Consider the following 22,959-nt stretch of genomic DNA (forward strand, 5'->3'; position numbering starts at 1 on the left):
GGTGATAGCCAAAGGTCCAACCTAGGGTTTGGTTTCTCATTTCTCTTGCTTTTACATTAATGTTAATGATTTTTCTACATTTCCCAATTGCGTTTTTGACCCCCATTTCCATGGAGGGCTAAATTTTGTGTAATCTTTAGTAAGTTCACACGGATTCTTGAGTTCCTTGATTTTAATGATAATATAATTTCTTTCTTCTCATGAATTACTTCTTCCTTGTCTCTTGAATTGAATTAATGGTGGGATTGTTTAATCCTACGTTTAATTCTAAGGTTGCGTAACTTTGGGATGAGAGATTAGAGCCTAGCAAATTGCGTAATTTTGTTAGGACAATAAGGTTGATTTTTGCTTGTTAAATTAACCTAATTCATAGGAGGGAGGATGAATGTTAAATCTTGAGTAGAATGAGGATAGAATCTTTATGGATAAACTAAGGATTGTTGTTTTCTATTGTTTGAATTAATTAAACATGTTTGCTCGTTGCTCTTTATTTTGATTTGAAACCACAACCCCCCCCCCCCATTTTAATTGTTTATTCAATTAATACCCTCAACATGTTTAATGAAGATTAATAGCCAATGTTCACGGGAGACAATCTAGGGTAACCCTAGTACTACATTAAATTGTTTAAATTTTGGTGAGGATTTGCAACAAATCTTTTAAACACCTCAAGGAAAAAACCCATCATCAAGCTCCCACGGCAACACTCTTGGCCTTACAAATTGTCTTTTCAATAGATCTTCCACTTGCTTTTTCACCTCAGCTAACTCCACTAGTGACATTCGATATGGTGAGATAGATACTGGGCTTGCTCCCGGAATCAAATCAATAGTGAACTCAATTTCTCTTTCTAATGGCAATTTGGTTACATCCTCTAGAAAAACTTCTAGAAAATCTCGTACTACTAGAATACACTCAGCTTTCGTGGCCTTATCAATCTTAACAGAAAATAATACCATGAAAGGCTTAGTTTCAATCGTATTTCTCGCTTCATCCATGTCTAGAAGTCTAGATTTTCCTAGTGTATCATCACAAAAAATTAAAGCTTTCTCCTTACAATCTAACAGAACACGATTGGATGACAACCAATCCATACCCAAAACAACATCGAGTTGAGAAAGTGATAACCAAATTAAATCCACACAGAAATTTCTACCATGAATCATCACAAAATAGCCTAAGTATACAGAAGAGGTTACAACAGGCTTAGCAGTAGGAGTAGACAAGTGAACATCACATGGTAGGGAAGATATTGGCAGTTTAACACAATTTACACAATCCATAGAATCAAAGAAATGTGTGGCACCATAATGAAACAAGACATCACACAGTCTATTATTGATGATGCATTTACCTTTAATCAACTCATCAAACTTGGACGCTTCAGACCCACTCATGGCAAAAACTTTTACCTGCACACTCAGCTCTGCTCCACTACTTGCACTGGATGCAGGCCGATTACTTGTACTCATACTCCCACTCCGTTGAGGAGATGACCAACAATTATTAGCTGAGTGCCCTGTCTTCTCACAAATTCCACAAGCCGATGGTGGCTGTGAGCAATTCTTTACTAGATGGGGTCCTCCACATATAAAGCATCTCAGTGGTCCTCTTGAAAAGTTGGAGCCACTGCTACTACCTCTCTAAAATGCGATCCCCCTTGAGTGAGCCTGATTAGTACATGAGTAAGGTCCTCTAGGGAACCTTGGAGGCCTTCAGTCTTGTCTCACTAGTCCTCCAATTTGGGTATTTACCATCTTGCCCTGAGGCTACGTCATCCTGTTTTCTTGAAAATATTAGCAAGGATGAGTGTATATTCTATCATTTACAAAACATTTATCATAGAATCATAATTTATAACGTAAATACAATAACATTCAATCTCACAAATTCATATTACAAACATATTCACATCACACACTATTCAACAATTTATTATCCATTATCCATTCTCTTATTCCAATACGCACTCCCAGTGCACTGTGATAACAAATATCGATGCCTTCAACATTTCTTGAGGTCTTACTCAACTAGGTAAATAATCACCTGTTAGCCCGTGCACACAGATACAACATGTACAATAATTGAGTCCCTTAGCAAAGGCATATCAGGAGTCTAGTTAGGAAACGAGTGTGAGGCCATGTGACGCATTCGCTCTCAGAAAGAGTGTGTACACATACGCGAATGTCGCTCACCACCCTACGTTTCCCCCAGATTTTCATCATCTCCAGACTCCATACCCCTAGTGTATCTTTGTAACTATTCACACTAGATCCAATCTATATTTGACTTTTAGGTCATTTCTAGAGTTATCCTTTTTCCCACTCATAAGATTGTGCTTAGTGAAGCACTTTTAGACTAATTTCATTTCAATCCATTCCATTCATACACTTATTGATATAATTACAACTGTTAACTCCTTTCAGATCAATATCATTTTAGCATATTATTTTATTCAGATATATTTCATAAAATCTCATAATAACAACTCAGCAAGTTCAATAATATTTCACATTAAGTGCTCATCACATATTGCATGTACCAATTATTTAGTCTAACCAGCCAATCAATCCAAACAATCAAACAAACATCTTTTTATTCCTTATTCACACAATAGCTATCTCAACCACATATTGTCATAAAATGTTCATATAACAGTGCTCTAAGAGCACCAAATAAATACTGTAGTATAATGATGTTACTTTCTCAACAGTTGCACTAAAAGTGAAATTGACTAGCAAGTGTATTAGTATTATTGTAGCAAGTTATAAAATCTTGGAATCATGTTTGAATCCCAAATATCGTCCTTATAGAATAGTTTTTTCAAGTATCACTTCACAATTCAACAATTAGTTGAGCCTAACGCAATTGAATTGGAGTTTGTAGCATTTGAAAGCAAACTAACAAGTACAAAGTTCAGAAAACGTATTAAAAACTAGTTAAACATTCTATTATTTTTATTAGTTTTTCAGCTTTCTCCATTATGTTTTCTATATCAAATGTATTAAAAACTATGGTAAAATATTAGTAAAAGATAGATTTATCACCACCTGCAACCCCCAGTGTATCTCTGTAACTATTTGATGAATCCACATTTTGACTAGTATTTTACTATAGTTTTAATCCATTTAATAAAGAAAATATGTTGGAAAAAGTAGAAAAACTTATAAAAATAGAATGATTGAAGGTTGTCTTTAAATACATAGTTATTTCAGCAATTGTGAAATTTTTGTGTAGAAATTAATAATTCAAGCATGTTTTTGTAGAAAATTCTGAGCAAAGTTCATGAAGATGGAAGATCAATGGAAAGATAGAAGAAAAGTAGCAAATCTGGACTCAAAGAACAAGGCTTATGGCTGGGTGTGATTATTATTGTCAGTGAAAGTGATTGATCCAGAGCTTAAATGAGAAGTGGAGTCTGTGCGTAATCACTATTATTCACAAGAGTGAGTGTTCTAGAGGCTTTCTTTGAAGAACACAGTGCACGTTATCACTTTCGCTGGTGAAAGTGAGCGTTCCAGACAAGCTCCAAACTTAGCAAGTTGCGCGTTGACACTTTCATTGGTGAAAGTGAACGTTCCAGAGGAACCTCATTCACAACAAAGAGCGTGTTGTCACTTTCGCTGGTGAAAGTGGATGTTCCAGAGGAGCTTCATTCATAGCAACTTGCGCGTGACCACTCTTACCCATAAAAGTGATTGTTCCAGAGAGACCTTCAGCTTTGCAACTTGTGCGTGGCCACTTTTACTCATGAAAGTGAACACGCGCACAACTCGACTTCTAGCGTTGCCACTTTTCTAGATGAAAGTAATCATTCCAGTCTTCCAGAACACTAGATAAGCCTCTGCGTGGCTACTCTTGTGAAGAAAAGTGATAACGCGCAGAAGGCGGGAAAACCTATAAATTGCAGAAGCGCTCAGATTTTTGGATCTTTGGTTCATTTTTCATTTCCACTTAGTTTTTTTGGTGTGGAGAGAGTCTGAGAGAGGGATTGAGGACAAACATTGAGCTTCAACCTAGAGGAATCAGATTGAAGATCGATTAAAGATGACTCTTCTGCGTTCACTCTCCTCTTCTCTTTCTTTTTCTTTCTCTGCTATAATGGTTGCGTAATTTCTTCATAGTTAGGGATTGTGGATCCAAAAGAATTTGTTGAATTGATTCTGTATCTGGCTTTTGAGTTTTGGAATGGATTGAGTGATTGATTCTGCACTTTACATAGTGATTGAATAGAAATTTGATTAACTAAATACAGAGGAACTCTTGTCAATGAAAATTGGATTTGTTTCTTAGATTTGAATCAATTACCAGGATTATAGCTTTCTTAGGGATAAGAGAACTTGATCTTGCAATCTTCTAGTTTCTAACACTTAAGGCCACATTTAATTGAACCAGATCTAAGGAATTAGAGTGATTTGATTTGAATGTTAGATTCATTGAGTTAAGGAATTAACCTTTGAATAATATAACATGAAACTGATTGTCATTCTTTCTAATTCTTTGAAACTTCAGAACTTTATTGATTCAACATTGAAGTTTTGGTGAAACAACTCCCTAGCTATGTCTTCCACATCTGTTAATCACACATTTGCATGTTCAGTGTTCTGTTTCCTTTCTGAATTTAATATTTGTTACTTTTAATTCCAAATTCCATCTGAAATTCCTGAAGGTCAACTAATTGTTCACGAAAGTGAACACGCGCAAACCACGAACCTCTAGGTTGCTACTTTTATGAATAATAGTGATCGTTCCAGTCATGAAGATTATCAGAAAGGCCTTTACGTGGCTACTATAGTGAAAAATAGTGACCACGCCAGAAAGGCGGTAATTCTATAAATAAGAGTTAGCTAAGATCTGTTGGAATCTTTTGTTCATTTTTACTTTCCATATGTTTTCTGGTGTTGAGAGAGTCTGAGAGAGAGATTAGGGACGAACACCAAGCTTCAAATCTTGAGGAATTAGATTGAAGATTGGCTTGAAGATGCTTCTTCATTTATCTTCTTCTTCTCTTTCTTTCTCTTTTCATTTTGTAATGGTTGATAAATCCACATTTTACTACATTTTTAGCCTAGTTTTTATTAGTAAATAAAGAGTTAAATAGTAAATAAACTTCAAAATATCATAAAAATTGCATTAATATTCATAATTGTATAAATAGTTTAGAATCTTAGATATTTGGTCTAATTCTGAACAATTTGACTTAAAATGACTAAATTCTTGTGCAGAAGTTTGAGTTGAGAAATTGAGTTGAGATTGAAGTAAAGAAAGTAGAGGAATTGAGCTTAAAAGATGAAGAATCAAGTGTTATGTGTAAGGCGTAATCACTCTGAGTACATAGAGTGAACACTTTGAAGAAGAAAATTCATGAAGATCAAGAGAGTAACTACTTCAAGTGTTTAGAATAGCTACAGAGAGAGCGTGTAGCCACTTCAAGTGTTCAGAGTAGCTACGCTCAAGGCCAATTCAGAATTGCATAGTGCGCGTAGCTACTTCAAGGGTTTAAAGTAGCTACGCAATTGAGCGTGTAGCCACTTCAAGTGCTCAGAGTTGCTACGTAGTAAGTGCGTAGCCACTCTAGGCACTGAGAGTAGCTACGCAAAGCTGCGCATAGACACTCTAAGTGTAGAGAGTGTCTTCGCAAAAGTAACAGAATTTTAAATATCACTTCTAAGTGTCAACTTTGGACGATTTGAGTTCCTAATTTAGTTATAGAAGCTTCTAGAAGACCTTTCATGCTATAATCCTCAGAGATTAAAGTGTGGAAGTAGAAAAGGCGGAAAAAATATTATAAATAGAAGTTAAGAGTTCAGAATTGGTAGTCTTTTGCCATTTTTTATTTTCTTTTCATTTCTACATCTTAGGAGAGTTAGAGAAGGAGATTGGAGGCGACTTCCAGCTTCTGGACCTTGAGGAATCAGGCTGGGGATTGGATTTATGAAGAAATTCTGCAGCTCCTCTTCTTCTACTCTTTCTCTCTCTTTTTCTTTTAGGAACATGTTCTGATTTCTTTTTGTTAGGGATCTATGGATCCAAATTTGATATTGTGATGTAATTTTTGATTTGGACCTTGAGGTTTTGATTGAATTGAGTATGTGATTATGTTCTTAATGCAATTGTGAACTAATCCTTCATTCAATTGAACCTAGAGGAATCCTCATCAATGAAAATTGAGTTTATTTCTCATATCTGAATCATATGCCTAGGTTATTGAGATCTTATGAATAAGTATCATAATCTAGTAATCCTATAATTTCCAGAACTTAATGCAATATTTGATTGAATTTCACCTAAGGAATTAGGGAGGTTTAATTAGGTATTAGGATCAACGAGGCAAGAAGTTGTCATTTGGTTAAAGAAGTCAAATTGATTATCAATCAATTAGAATTCTTTAGAGTCCAGAACATGATTACATTGCAATTGAAAGTCTGGTGAAATGATTCCGAACTATTCTTCACATAGCATTTTAATACGAAATTCATATTCTGTTTTGCTGTATTTTTTAGATTTTTGCACTTTATTGCTTTTGTTTGTTAAATGATTCAAAACACTCCAAATTCGTTTAGCTCAACTAGTTATTGATTTGTGAAGTGGTAATTGATAGACCTAATCCTTGAGGATGATTCTTGGGACTCACATTGATTTCCAAATTTTATTACTTGCTATAACTACTTAGTACACTTGCTAGTTAGTTCTTCAATTGTGTGACAATGGTTACTTAAACTTTTTGTAGTTAGGGATTCTGGATCTGAAATGGAAGTGTTGAATTAATTTTGGATCTGAACTTTAAGTATTGGATTGGATTGAGTAGTTGATTCTATGAATCAAGTAGTTGTTGAATGGAAATTTGATTTACTAATCACAGAGGAACTTTTATCAATGGAAGTTGAACTTGTTTCTCAGATCTGAATCAATTACCAAGATTATTAATTTCTTAGGGATAAGATATCTTGATCTTACAATCTTTTGGTTTCTAATGATTAATGCAACATTTAATTGAACCAGATCTAAGGAATTAGAATGATTGAATTGAATGTTAAATTCATTGAGTTAAGGAATTAACCTTTGATTAATATATCGTGAAACTATTGTCATTCCATCTAAATACTTGAAAGTTCAAAACTTTATTCAATTACCACTAAAGTTTTGGTGAAACAAGTCCCTAACTACATTTTCTACATCTGTTAAATACATATTTTCATGATCTTTGTTCTGTTCTATTTTCAGAGTGTAATATTTGTTGCTTTTGCTTCCAAACTTCAACTGAATTTCGTCAGGCTTAACTACTTGTTAACTTGTGAAGTGATATTTGAGAATTCTATTCCCTAAGGACGATATTTGGGACTCAAACATAGTTCTAACAATTTTATAACTTGCTATAATAACACTAATACACTTGATAGTCAAAATTACTTCTGCTGAGAGAGTGACAAGTTTTTGGCACCGTTGCCGAGGAATAGTTGTTTTCAATATCATTAGTAATAGGAAAATAACTAGATTGAGCATTTGTTTTCTTTAATTTTTTCCAATATCAGAATTACATTTAGAATTTTTCTATCTTGTAATCAATTTAGTAGTTAACTCTGTACCTTCATAGTTTTACTTTTGATAGATTTCTGTATATTTATAAGTAGTTTCATTATTAGCATATTGAAATAATGTAGTTCTATATCTGTGAGAGTTATCATTGGTCACGTTAATTCTTAACTCCTTTTCTTGTTTGAAATTTTTTATCTTTGGAACCAAAAGTTCTACCATGCTTCATAGGTGTTGTAACGCCCTAAATTTTGTAATAATATTTGATTATTAATATAGGTATATGAATTACTATTGAATGTGTATTTGACTTGTGTGGTGATGTGAATATATGTGTAAATACGTATGGATATGTATATATTTGTATATTATGGTCGAAATGTGAGTGTGGACTTGTGATTTGGCAGAAATTGATTGAGAAATAGGCTAAGCAAATGCTGCGTGGGCATTCTCACTATATCGAGAATGCCCTGGGCAAAAGGACTGTATCTGTTGCATTACAAAGAAGGGGTGTTTTCTAGGCGTAGTCTCACTGTAGCGAGATTCTGCATAAAACAAGTTGCATAATCTTCTGATATTTTTGCTATAGCAAGAAGGAGCCTCGCTGTAGCGAGAGTGCCTCGCTGTAGCGAGAGTGCCTCGAGAAATATCTCGTTGTAGCGAGAGTGTTGTGAATCCTAGGGTATTTGAGGGTTTAGGATTCAAGAAATTCAATTTTCAACTTTTTCTCTCATCTCTTCGATTCTCTTGGCCCCAAACCATTTCTCACCAATTATATTGCCTTCAAAGCCGTTTGGTAATAGCAATACACTAGAGGTGTAGAAGATAGGGCGAAACGGTAAAAATACCTTGGGAAAGAAAGGGTGGTGGTGACACCAACAATGAGTGTAGGAATTTCAAAGCAGCGTGATCTGTGAAGACAGTTATTTTGGAGCCATGCAGATAGGAGCAAAATTTATCTAATGCGAACACAATAGCTAAAAGCTCCTTTTCAGTGGTGGTATAATTTACATAAGTTGTATCAAGAATTCTAAAGGCATAAGCTATGACATATGAAAATTTATCTACTCTCTATGACAATACAACTCGAAGTGCATAATCTGAAGCATCACACATTAACTCGAAGGGGAGCTCCCAATCTGGTGGCTGTATGATGGGAGCCTCCTTTTCGTTTATGTAACTAAGGTTAGGGTTCTTCATTGTTGAAAATTCTGGAAAACTCTAAAAACAAAAATTGAGAAATTTTTTGACAATAAATGATCTGAACCTGAAATTAAAGGATAATGTTGTAGCGACCTAAATTCACTACATTTATTGATACTACTTTATAACATGATAGTTCAGAAAACACCAAAATCTGGAATATTTTTTTTCTTTTTTTTTTTTCAAACACATACACAGCTTGCAATAATAGTTCTCTTTCAAGAAGAGAGTTAACATGCATATATCTTCTCATCTCATCAATCTATAACTCACTATCAATAATATACTCATATCAAATCATCATAACTCATCATCACAAGATACCTCAAATATATTAAATATAATGTGCGGAAACGATAGGTCATAGTTCAACAGTACGGTCAACATGGTTCAGATACATAGACTCAACTCCCTAAGAGCAGTTCCACTACAACATAACTAAAAATAACATCAATCAAGAGGCGAATAATCCTCAATAGGGTCAGACTCCTCAGATGATGTCGGGGAAGCAGAACTAGGAGTTGCAGCCACAGAATCTCCACTATCCTCCTCTATCCATCCAATAGGGTGAGGGGATGAATGGGTAGGAGCAGGTGGAACCAAAGTAGACGGGTGTGCAGGATGCATGTAAAAGGGCATGGTGGTATACCTAATGGAGGATTCCATCACATGGATATCCCTCTCCATTGGCACAGGTGGAGAAGTGGGGGACATAAAAGAGAATGGTGTAGGTGCAGGAGTAGATCTCGCAGTAGGTGTATGGGGGTCTACAAACATGGGTGTGGGAGAAGCAAACAAGGCGGGGTAAGGTAACTGAGTGTCACTAGGAGGTACAAAAAAGACAATCTCGATGGGTGTGTCGTGTAACGACCCAAAATACTAGCATAGTCAAATATGTCTCTGATACTTTATTTTCAGAAAACACCAAAATCTGAGACTTTTTTTTTTTTTTTATAAAGAGAGTTAACGTGCACAAATTATTGCATTCGACATTCCCTTTTTCACATGGAGGTTCATTACCTCAAATCATAACAATTATATCATAATAATATAACATCAACATCTCAACATCACTGAATAATTCCATACGATAAAGTAGTGAAATAGTTAGCAACATAATCCAAAGTACTCAAATAAAATCACATAGTTGGAGGCATATAAAATAAAGTGATCTAACTCCCTAAGAGCAGTTCCCCTAATACAAAATCATCTCATCACCCAATCTCACAACATATGGAGCATAATCTCCTGTCGAGTCAGATTCCTCGGAAGAGGTAGGGGAAGAAGATGTGGCAGCAATAGAAGGCTCTCCATCACTATCATCAATCCAACCAGCAGCGCGAGGAGGCGAACGGGAGGTGGCAAGAGGTGAATGAGGAGGTGGATAGGTAGGAGGTGGAGAGGAAGGTCTAGCCTCACACCTAACTGAGGATTCCACCACATGGACATCCTTCTCAACAGGTGCAGGTGCGGTCACAGGGGTAGGTGTATGGGGCTTAACAAAGGTGGGTGATAGAGAAATGGGTGGAGCAGGGTAAGGTAAATGCGGGTCTCCAGGGGATGCAGAAAAGATGATCTCAACAGGGGTATCAGCTACATACTCAGTGATCCATGAGCCTCCACTATACTTCCCATTAACGACGAGTGCGAAGCCACGGAAGATACTCTGATGGGTCGCGGCGTCGAACTCCCACATGTCTTTCTCAGACGGAAGGGCCATCACCCTCGTGCTGTGCCTGGCCATCTATAACATATAGAAAAGGGATACAAACAACACAAATCCAAAGGGTGAGTTCTCCAAACACAAACATCATACAATTGCCATACCCCAAGGAAGGCGGCATTTCAAGCGCAGGCAGATCAATCACCACAATTCATAGCAGTCTCAGAATAATCAGGGCATTCCATCATCATAGGACATATAGATATATATGGAAGAAATCGAACGAATACTCAATACTAGCACTCACAAGCAATTCCATAATCACAACCAATTCACTACCTAACAGTAATGCATATGATGCATGGATGCAAGTTTCAGCCTCACAGAGATATTCTCTCATGTTTCAATAATGTGCATATGAATGCATGGGGATCCCATCCTCTATGACTGGTGACTCTCCCAGTTGGTACCATAGAGTTCAACAATTGAGTCGGAAAGGCGATCAGAGGACTCCATTCCCTATATCATTCTGCACAACAGTATAAAATTTATACATATATCGGATGCGCTCAGCATCAAAGAACACCAATGGTGTTTGGCCCCTCAGTGGGTCTCTTCGGGAATGGACCTCGACGACCATAGAATGCGCGGTCCTTGTCAGGTTTGGCTAAGGTCTGCAGGTGGATCATGACTCAGCCACAGGCGCGCCTCTTACCTGTTACCACTTGAGTCTCCAGATCCCCTTTCACCACCCCCTGTAGGTCAATCTCAGGACCGAACCAACGACACCTTCAAGCTGTGCGATTGTAAGTGCCTTCGAGTCGTTTCAAGCAATGAAATGATGCATGAGGTGGCATCTTTAGTCTTATTCAATAGTTTTCTCATTTTATTAAAATTAGCACAGCAACATAGCATCGAATAAAATAGAACGATGCACAACACAAGCCAATGGCTTAGCAAACATGGATAGGTTCCATGAGCCTTATTAATCACATGGATAGATTCCATGGTATTTCAAACATTCTCGTGGTTCTTCACACTCATTCAAGGAGAATTGGTCAATCTTAGCTCCTTCTAATCCTTTAAACAATTCAAGCAAACTCACAACACTCTTAATCATCTCTCTTGGTTCTTCTTTCTTTCCTCACAATTCATACACTCCACCAACCATTCCACATTCTCGGTTTCATTACATAATTCACCTCATCCATTCATCAAGCCACAATTCAATCCCATTTCCAAGCCCCAAGGGCACAAGTTCATTATCATCATAGCACTTTTAATGTCAAGGTTGCACTTTTTCCACATTCATCAAATTTATCAAGATTTCATTCCATTGAGATGCAATGATGCATGATTGAACTATTAGGTGAGTTCATGGCACATTCATGACTCTTAGCACGCAATTCATATAATTTTCAGCCATGTATTAAACAATACAACCACTATTTCACTAACACATTTCAGCACACATGTCACTATTTTTCACGTAAGAAATACCAAGCATAGTTAGTAATATTTTCATATCATGCACACTTTTTCCAGCACCTCACACATAGGTAGAAATCAAAGTTTTCACATATCCTTGCCATGATAACACTTCACATCATACAGCAAAATGCACACCAACAAAACACAATTTCTTACCATGATTTTTCCAAACGTCTCTTTACACACATCAAGTAAACTTTCCTAAATTTTAGCCAAGTAAAAGTCTCTTTCTCCTTTGATCAAAACCTTATTTTAACTAAGGCATATAAGGAAATTTTTTATAAAAAGTTTTGGAATAATCTAGCCATTCCAAGGATAAAAACCGAGGCAAGCAAGGCCAAGTTTTGGTAACACATTTTCGTAAGACACTTGCCTTATGTTCACACATCATTTCCAAAGGTAATCACACCAAATTACAAGAGATAATCCACCTTTTGCTTAAAAAATAGCGTTCTGTCCAGCCCCTAAATACCATTAAATTCCTCTAAATTTCTACACTTACACACTTTAGAATGAACATGCATTCACTTCCTAACATCATCCAAGTACCAATTTCATTAGATATGGAATTCAAGGAGAAAAACACAAGGAACAAGGTTCAAATAGCCATGCAAGGTCATGACTTTACTATTCCAAAGAAAGGGTACATTTTAAACAAGAATGCAAGCACAAAGAGATCAAAACCGAGGCATCCACTATATGAAATCAACGTGCAAGGCCAACAAATGGAAACTTTTTGAAGATCTAACACATGCAAGAGGAAAAATCAAGACTTTCCAAATGGAAAACAACATGCAAGGGTTGCCATGGACGCACACACTTTCAAATCACCATTTCAAGTATTGGAAGAATTCTAAATAAAATTTCAGCAAGGTACAAGTCAAAAACCGAGACAAGGTTCAAAGAGAAATGGGCATGCAATCATAAAAATCGTAACTTTTAAGGGTAAATTTACATGCAAGGGTAAAGACTAGGACTTTGAGGCAAGAAAATTCCAAAACCATCATGCAAGGATTCATTCACATCACCAAAGATTTCCAAGAGGCAAAGTATAGAGCTTTCATGGTACAATCACGAAAAACACAAAGAAAATGGCAAATAAATTGAAGCAAGGTGAGAACTCCCCCTTGCCTTGTTTTGGACGTGAAAAATGGATGAAGAAAAGGCTTGAACTCCAAGATCTTCAAGTGCAAAGCTGAATCCGAGAAAAGGATGCACCAAAGACTCCAAAATTCTCCACCAAAAATGTCCTTTGAAACCACCAAACTCAAGGGAATGAAAAGATGAACTCTTGGACAAAACTCCCAAGACTTGAACGAAAAAGAAAGGGAAAGGAATCTCGGCTTACCTTGAGAGATTTGCACGAAAATGGAGCAACTTGGAAAGGTTGGTCCTCTCAATTTTTGCCTTGAGAAAAGGAAGGGAAAAGAGTGCTTGAGAGGATGGTGGCTCTCAGCTTAGTCTTTGAGAGAATGGGTGAGATTGAGAGAAAGTTGCATGTGTTTAGTGGTGTGATGGATGCAAAGTGAGGAAGAAGTGCTCACGGTTTTGGGTGGCCAATTGGGTTATCTTTGCTTGCTGAAATTGGTTTAGTATGCTTCTACATTTGCATGTTTCCCATGGTGCAAAAGTGGACGTGAAGGGTGAGGGGTCCAAGGGAATATTGGGTGCAAACTTTCAAGGAGAATAGTAATTTAGGGACTTGTGAATATTTGAAACCATCCTCACGGATTCTAGCTCCCAAAAGCAAGGAGAAATGTGTTAATTTTGTGTGCAAAGTGACAAGAATCAAGCATGGAAGTTTCGGCCAGCCAATGAAAACTAGGGATAGGATTCCATGAAGCTATGCACACGATTTTAACAAAATAAGGTTGAATGAACAAATTCGGCAAGAAACAAGTGTGGAATTTTCGGCTACCAAAAATGGAAATTGGCCTAGGTTAGTACAAGATCACGCACGCAGTTCAAGGGTTCAAACTTTTAGGTTGCATGGATTTTCTAAAACTAAGATTGCATGCAATGTGATTGGTCGTCATAAATGCAACGAGACTTGGTACAAATTCAGAAAAAGGTAAAATTTATAATGGCGGCTCCTCGAAAAACACAAAAGGAAGTTTCAAATTTCAAGGCGTCCTTGAATCAGAAAACGAGACACTTGCATGAAATTCTATTGGCCAGAAATAGATTTTGGAAGATTCAGCGCAATGATTGCAGTGGCTCGGCACTGACTACGATGAAAAAGTGCAATCATTGCGACGACTAAGTAATGATTACAGCGAAAAGTGCAATCATTACAGGGTCCAAGTAATTATGGCAAAATCTAAGTAATCATTACTAACTTTGCATGTCTTTTGAGGCAAAAGTAACTTTTTTGAAAAGTAAAGGTAAAAACACTTTTTGGCACAATTTTCAAAGTGTTTTCTCGAAATTCACAACGGAACAAGATTAGGGATTATTGGACGATGTCGGGACCGAGTATCATGCATGCAGTCATTCTAAAATGCAGGGCTCTCTACAAATTGAGACGATCGATTCGAGTCTAATATCTAACTATCTATTCCGACAGTGGCAGGTCGGAACTGCGAGAAATTCACGACTCTATCAGATAACAATTAGGCTACGAAAATCGGGGCGTTACATGTCGGCAATATACTGGGTAATCCATGAGCCTCTACTATCGACTCCATGAATCATTCAGACAAATCCGCGGAAGACGCTCTGCTAGGCTGCAGAATCAAACACCCATATATCATCCTCGGAAGGAAGGATGAACACCTTCACCTTGTTCCTGTTCATCTATATAAATAAAAGAAAAGCGATACGAACAACACAAACACAGGGGTGAGTTCTCCAAACACAAACATTAATCAAAGCCAAATCCCAAGGAAGGCGACATCATAGTCACAAATCCATTCAACCATTCTCACTCAGCATCATACAAAGTTCAAGCATATAATAGGGAGATAAATGTAATCACAATCATAGTCAATTTCATAAGCATTCAACCATCCCTAATAATAATGCATATGATGCATGAATGCAAGTTTTCACCTCTCTCATATAGTCACTCATGTGTTATTAGCATGCAAATGATGCATGGGGATCCCATTTCTCTATGACTGGCGACTTAGCCAACATTTACAATAGAGATAGATAGATAAATTCAAGTCGTGTGGCGATCGGAGGACTCCATTCCCTACTCTGCACAGATATAATAGATAGAAAAATAATAATAGCACATCATTGATGTGAAAGGCCATACGTCATGTTCAGGAATGGACCTCTACGACCCTAGTATTATGGAGTTCACGTCAGGTTTGGCTAAGGTCTTGCAAGTGGGTCACGACCCGGCTACAGGGAGCTTAGCTGCCATGTGCCACTTAGGTCGGATGTTCCCCCTTTGGCCATCCTCAGAAGATCTACTTTGGACCGAACTTCCAATACCTACAGTTGTGCCTCTATAATGCCATCATGTCGTTTCACAAGATTATATATGATGCATGAATAGCATTTTCAGTTTTCTTATGATTGTTTTCTCAACTCATATCATCCAACCACTCGAGCTGTTGCACATATATAATAGAAGTCACATCGGACTTAAAATCATAGCATATAGCATCAAGCTAAAAGTCATCATAGACTTAGCAACATGGATAGATAATCTCCATGAGTCACATGCCTCAGCATGGATAAATAGATACCATGAGTCTCATAATAAATCTCACTGAGTTCATAATAATACTCTCAAGATAATATAATTCAGGAACTCAGGACATAGCATATAATTTCTCATCAAACTCATAATCTTATGGTTTTATAATTTCATAATCATGGAAAATTTTAGTGCAGCACGTTACATCTTTGGACCTTAACTTAGGCGAATCATTCAAGCCTTCACAATTCATTTTTTTTTTCACTTCATTCTCTTTTAAAATTGAGCACCATCCCACTTCTCAATCCTTGTAATTTCACCATTCAAATTCATCCTATTCATTTCATTATGCTTATTAACCTCTATCCCCTGATTATCGATAATTCTCTTAATTCAAATTCTTATTTTCTCCATTTCTTCCTCACGATTTTTCTCTCCTTAAATGGATAAATTATTAACTTATCTCCTGCCTAAACCATCAACCAAACGATTTAACTTACACTAGATTTAAAGGCATTACCTCTCGGTTTTCTTACTTTTATTTAGGGAAAACAATTCAAGCTTATGTCCTTGTCATGCTACTAACTTAGACCAATTCATTCACCATTCTTTCTAAGTCCTATCCTCTCAAATTTTCACACTTTTTCTTATAAGATATATGTGGTTCCTCACTCTCTTTATTCAACCACTCAATATATTTCAAATTCATGATATTCCCAATAATTCCATTTAGGTCCAAGGTCCTTTTTGATAATTCAACCCTCAAGGGCACTAGATCAATACCAATATATCATTGTATAATTATTTTCGCTGCACAATCTCTTAATTCATCAAGTCTTTTGTAGTGAGATGCAAATGATGCATGTAGCACTATCAATATAGACATTTCTTGGCATAATTATAACAAATAGTAAGTCATTCTAATTTTCCAGCCAGTGTCAATTCAACCTCTTCACGGTTTTTCAAGGAATAATATAATTCATGAATAGTACCTTATTTCACATCACTTACATTTTTCCAGCAACTCATTCAAGCAAACATCACTAATTTCTAGTACCAATACCAAGCAACATCAAGGTCAATCACAACCAATTTTACAATCAATCATTCAATCACACACTCAACCAAGTCCCACACAGTTCAAGGCATTCCAATCAAGACAACACACTTTCAAATTCAGTTTTAGTTTCCTTAAAATGGAAGGTACATACAAGATATTTTTCTGAAATTTTGCAACACTTTTGGATGTCAAAACCGTGACCATCCAAGTCCATTTCCACTTTTTCCTTCATAATTCTTTTTTCTCATTACTCCTAATAAACTTTTCAAAATTATTTCAAGGTTTCAAATCAATTAATTTCAACCTTTTTCCTCAAAATTTTCAGAACTGTCCAGTCTCCAAAATCTCATCATTTGACAAGTCACTAACAAGCAAATTAGGGAAAATCAACATGCAATTACAAGGTTCCATTATCTAAGTGCAGTATTTTAATTTTCAGCAAAGGACTATGTTTAAAAAGGGTACACTGAGACAACACAAGGGCAATTTAGTGGTCAAACTCTCAAAATTACTAAAGGAGTTCTTTTTATGAAATTAGGTTTGGTAACAAAGTGTTCAAGACATGCAAATTCACGGTTCCAAGGTAGATTTCTGTTTATTCAAGAGATTTGGCAAGAAAACCTCTAGACCAAAACTTGTACAAAAGGTTTCCAACATATTTTCAAGTCCAAAATTTCGTACAAAGGTTGGATGTCACATGTAAGGGTTAAAAATTCAAACTTTCTAAAGAATCTCTTCACACAAAACCAAAACCAAAACTTTGAAAGTGAATCAAGTAATTTTCAAGCGAAAATCTAACAACCAAGTGAAGGAATACAACATGCAAATTCATGGATCATGGCTTTGAAGGTGGATCATCATAGAAATCAAGGATTTCAAACATGCAAAGGAAAAACCGAAATACTTTCAAGGAAGAAATTGCAAGCACTAAATAAAGTTTCAAGCTTTGAGAGAAATCAACACATCTAAGCATGAAACCAAAAATTTCAAAGAGATAAAGTGGAGTACAAGACAAATACTCAAAATGCAAATGAAGGATATTGCCATCCAAGCTCATGGTTACTTAATATCAAGGATGGATCATCATTGGAACAACAAACTCATTCAAAGAAGTGAAAAACTGAGACATTCACAAGGAGTAAACAACATGCAAATGTTCAAAATGCAAGCTTTTAGAGAGATTACCTCCTTTTCACATAAACCGCAAACTTAGAGGTAAATAAAGTGAAGAAATCAAGAAGAATTTTACATGCAAATGGTGCAATGAGCTTGATCAATGTTATTGGAAATAAAGATGGAACCTTTGCAAGATTTTACATAGTTTTCAACCAAGGAAGGCAAACAAAGGAACAAAGGATGAGAACTCTCCCTTGCCTTGAGTTTTAGGCGTGAAATGAAATGGAGAAGGGGTTGGAATAGATGGCTCCTTCCACACGAAAATTGAAAGGATGAAGGAGGAAGAAGTTTGTGATGGTGAGGTAAAGTGTTTGAGTGATTTGGATGAAGGAGTGGTGGTGTTTGAGGGATTGCAAGCTCTCAGTTTTCTTGAGAGAAATTGAGAGAGTTTAAGACTTTGAGAGGATGAGGAGTGTGAGAGAAAGGTAGAGTGAAAAGAGAGAGAGATTCTCGGTTTTTGGCTTCCAAAAGGCTTAACCTCACTTAGCAAATCTATTTATATGGAGGGTTTAAGCTTTAAGTGACCAATTGCCACTTAACATTTGTATTTTGGCTTGCTTGGCAAGACTTCCAAACTGAAAAACTGCACACGGTTTTAATTGAGTAAAAGCTGAAGTGAATTTGGTAAATTGGTGCAAGGAAAGAGGTGTCACGGTTTTTAGTGCATAAATAGTGAATTTTGGGAAAGCTTGTAGGCAAAGTTAGTAAAATTCAGCAAGCAAAATGCATGGAACACCCTAGGCTGCATGCACACGGTTTGGATATCACAAATCCCAAAATCGGCACAAAATACCAAAGCTAAGATTTTGGGGCAGCAATGCATGAAATTTGGTTGGCCGAGAAAATGCGACAGGACTAGGTTGTCACTTGGACGAGACTTTTGATGTGGTGCTAAGATTGAGAGGATGTGATTGGTTAGAATAATTATGATGTTGGCAATTTGGAAGACATGAAAAGAAAGTTCCGAAATGACTTTTACTGGCAAATAGGGAGACAAAATCCCGTGCATGGAATTCTAGTGGTCAATACTAGATTTCTGAATATTCGGGCAATCACGATGTTTGTAAAATGGGGGACAAGGTTTGTTTGCATGAAAATCTAGTGGCCGATACTAGATTTGGAAATATCCAGGTAATGATTGCTAGATCTCACAGAATTTTATGCAATGATTTTGACGGCTAAGAAATCATTACTAAATCCTTGTAATGATTAGGAAATCTCACATTTTTCGAGACAGATACTTATGATTTGACAATTATTCAAATAAGACAGAATTTAACTTTTCGGATAAATCTCTCGGGGATATTTTAGACAATATTGCTGAACAATACTAGGGAATTCTTGGACAATATTGGAACCAAGTATTTTGCATGCAGTCACCCTAAAATGCCGAACTCAGAAATAAATCAATATTCTAAAAATTTAAAATTCAGCATTTATCTAATTTTTCCGATGCTAGCAAGCCGGAACCAACTAATAATTAAAATCTAACAACTACTAGCTAATTTACGAAAATTGGGGCGTTACAAATGTGGCTCAGTTCTTACTTCATTTGACAATTTCATTAGATGAATGATAGCTACATTGTAATATTTGAGTGAGTTGACCTAAAGAACATAATTGAAAACTTCACATTGAAATTTCTGAATATTTTTTTGTTATAGTATGCTGATACCCTGTATTAAAAACTCTAAATACTTGAGAATGAGTGAACTGAGAAACTGTGTGAAAAATTTTAGTTGAAGTTTTGGATGTGTTCATCTACATTAGCCTGATATTTTGTGTTAGAACTTAAGGCTAAGGCATAGTCAATTTGCATTCTGAATTTTACACTGGGGACAACAGTTGCAAATTCTCTGATGTTGATTGATAATGTCTTGCATTTGCATGTTGCATTACATTGTAGGTATGAGTAATTGTAGTGTTCATTATAGCAGATTATATTTTAGCATGCTTAAATGAATTTCTCTAGCAGGAATTTTAAAAAATGGCAAGAACCTCAGACAACACTCTAGTTGGATCTTCAAGGGGAACTCCAAGAACAAAGAGGGGGAGAATAGCAGGAGCTTCTTCCTCAAGGCCAATTCCTCAACATGACCTAAGATTCAAAAGCATAGCTCATGAAAATTACTTCAGAGCTAATATCCTAAGGAGGAAAATAGTCCAGGATAGAGCTTTCAAAATTGCTGAAGACCATTTACCCAGAATACAAGGAAGAAATTCAGAAAAGAGAGTGGGAATCCTTCTGCTCAATGGCTAGCATAGGCTGGAGGGAAATTACACAGGAATTCTATTCCAATGCCATGAGATTCAAAGGAGATCAGATACCAAAATACCACACCATGGTCAAAGGAATAAGGGTAGAATTTTTTGCTGACAACATCAACAGGGTCCTCAACATCAACACTCAAAAACAACCTAGACAGCAAGAATTCAGTGCTTTCAGGGACTTTCAAGATAAGGACTATGTTGAAATCTTGCAAAGGATTGGAAGACCAGGGGCTACTTGGGAGCTGAACACAGCAGAGAAACCCAAGTGCATCACCACTAAGAACCTCCTACCATTCACCAAAGTGTGGAGTGCATTTATTCTAAGTTCATTCATGCCGGCCAAGCACAGCTCCACTTTCATAGTAAAAAGGGCTGAACTTTTATTTGCTATAGTGAATGACATGTACATTAATGTAGGGGAAGTTATTAGTGGATGTATCTTAGACATCTTGAAAAGAAAAAGAGACTCTTTAACTTTTCCTTCATTAATAACTGTACTGTGTGAGGATACAGGGATTGAATTTGGTGATTACCAGGAAAGGGTCAGAGCTGCACCCCCAATTTCAATAGCAATGATGAAGGAAATCTATACTACTACATCATGTAGATCAGCAACTCCTATACCCTCCCAATTCAAGAAAGAAAACCCAACAACAATGAAAGAAAATATAACATTTTTTGCTGAAAGACAGAACTCATTGGTTGAGAGGCAAAATGAGTTGCATAGCTGTGTGAAGTCTGGAATAATGCTGGTGGAATGTGTCTTGATGAATACTAGTCAGAAGATGGGAATGTCTAAAGAAGAATTGTACCATACACTAGAAATGGCAAAAAATGCTCAGTGCCTCAGATCCACAGTTTTCAAAGATCTTCCTATTTATTGGACCCACTTTCCTCCACTAGTAGCAGCTGCAGAAGAAGAAGAAGATGAAGAGGAAGATGATTTGGAGGAAAAGACCTCAGATGAGGAGGATGCAGAAGAGTAGCCTAGGATTTTAAATTTCTGTCATTTAGGTGATTTGTGTAGACAGTTGTAATTAAATATTCAACATTTTGGAGTTGTAATTACATTTTGGTTATAAACAATTATGCTTTAAATATCTACTAGTTTTGAGTTTAATTGACTTTTGCTTGATAATTGATGAATAATTGTGATGTTTTGTGCAGACCATGCTCTCAAAAATCCAGAACAAGGAGCGCATGGAATTCTGAAACATGCACAGCTACCATGAAAGGGGGGTTGAATTCTGTCCCTCTATTTTCATGCGTTTAGCTTAAATTTTGCATAAAATTTTCACAAATTAGAAAAATATTAGATTAGATTTTGATCTCCACTGAAATAAATCTGATTTCCACTTTATTGAAATTCTAATTGTTAAATTACATAAGTTGTTTTTCCCATTCTTAACATGATTGTCATACTTGTATTTTTAAAATAAGGAAGTCTTGCCATTTGATTCATGCAAATTTTTGAAGTAAAATTGTGAACTGAATTGATGAATATTATCACTTTACTTCCTTGGTGAGACTTGAACCTTTACATTTTTGATGTGTGACTAATCTCAATTTTTGATTCACTCTCTAGAACTTGCTTTGTTTCTCAACTATATATGTTGTTAGACACTAATCACATAAAGGATAGAGGCCATTGTTCAGATTCACCTAGTGAGCCAAATAAACCTCCTCTCATTCTTGTATATCCTAGTTAACCCCCATGAAGCTGATAGTATTTCTTTGATCAACCACAATACAAGCTCCCCTGGAAAAACCATTTCACCTATTCAAATGGAAAAAAAGGCAAATTGAGTTTAGTTAAAGATAAGTTTTAAAACTAAGTTTGGGGTAGTATCATGTTTCTAGTGCATTACTTGAGGACAAACAATGTTCTAAGTTTGGGGTGGTGGAAGATAGAAAAGAGAATAACAAAGTCAGAAAAGTCATACAGAGAAAATGAAAGAAAGTATGAAAAAAAAACAAAAAGCTGTAAATAGAAAAACGAAAAAAGGAATAAAAAGAAAAATAACAAATCAAAAAGGAAAGAAAATTGGTGAACTATTCTGCAGAATTAAAGTTGTGTTCTGAATTAATTGTGTTGGATACAGAATAGAAACAGATGATGCAATCCTATGCTGAGTTTAGAGCTTATCTACTCAAATTGCACCTTTTCTGTTTGTAATCAGCTGCATTGCTGTCTTTAATTCATTGAAATCATACATGTCCTTTAGCCTTAATATTACCTGAAAAAAGTCCTCTTGATATGTGATTGATTGTAAATTTGCAAAGGAGGTAGAGAAATTAGGTAAGCTTATGGCAAAGTTGGATGAATTTGGTGATGCTGAGAGCAAAACACAAGCTCAAACACTAACTGAGTTAGAGAAACGCTTTCTGAGAGCTGTGATAATATTTCTCAAGTCTGTTTTGCATGCAACTTTGATGATTTGCTTGAATGAAATGTATGAGATTTTGCAGTAAAAAGATGATTCAAGTATGACTGTCATGATGAAGAATTGGTGAATGACTTAGTGAGAAAATAATTAGAATGGATTGAAGTGGAATGAATTTTAAAAAAATCTGAATTGCTTTGATGTGTAAAAAAGTTTTCATTATAGGTTTCAATTGATGAATGAATTCATGCCTTTGATATGTTTTGATTTGCTTGAGGACAAACAAAAATTCAAGTTTGGGGTGGTGATAAATCCATATTTTACTAGTATTTTACCTTAGTTTTAATACCTCTGATAAAGAAAACATGTTGGAAAAAGCAGAAAAACTCATAAAAATAATAGAATGATTAAAGTTTTCTCTAAATACATAGTTGTTTTAGAATTTATGAATTTTCTATGTAGAAATTAATGATTCAATCATAATTTCGTAGGAAATTCTGAGTTAAGTCCATGAGGTTGGAAGATC

The 22,959-nt window shown here is 36.0% G+C and overlaps 1 protein-coding gene across 1 annotated transcript; it reads right to left on the bottom strand.

Moving 5' to 3' along the window:
- Positions 1 to 668: 668 nt before the first annotated feature.
- Positions 669 to 1,472, bottom strand: LOC113866924. The gene has a single exon (XM_027501722.1). The coding sequence runs from the start codon at positions 1,470 to 1,472 to the stop codon at positions 669 to 671; it is 804 nt and encodes a 267-aa protein (XP_027357523.1).
- Positions 1,473 to 22,959: the final 21,487 nt, after the last annotated feature.

This window comes from Abrus precatorius, unplaced genomic scaffold, assembly GCF_003935025.1.
Source record: "Abrus precatorius isolate BTA unplaced genomic scaffold, Abrus_2018 Scaffold5, whole genome shotgun sequence".
NCBI classification, from domain to species: Eukaryota; Viridiplantae; Streptophyta; class Magnoliopsida; order Fabales; family Fabaceae; genus Abrus; species Abrus precatorius.

What these genes read in the sequence shown, in the direction of transcription:
- LOC113866924 (XM_027501722.1), bottom strand. Translation starts at nt 1,472, where the DNA reads ATGAGTACAAGTAATCGGCCTGCATCCAGTGCAAGTAGTGGAGCAGAG.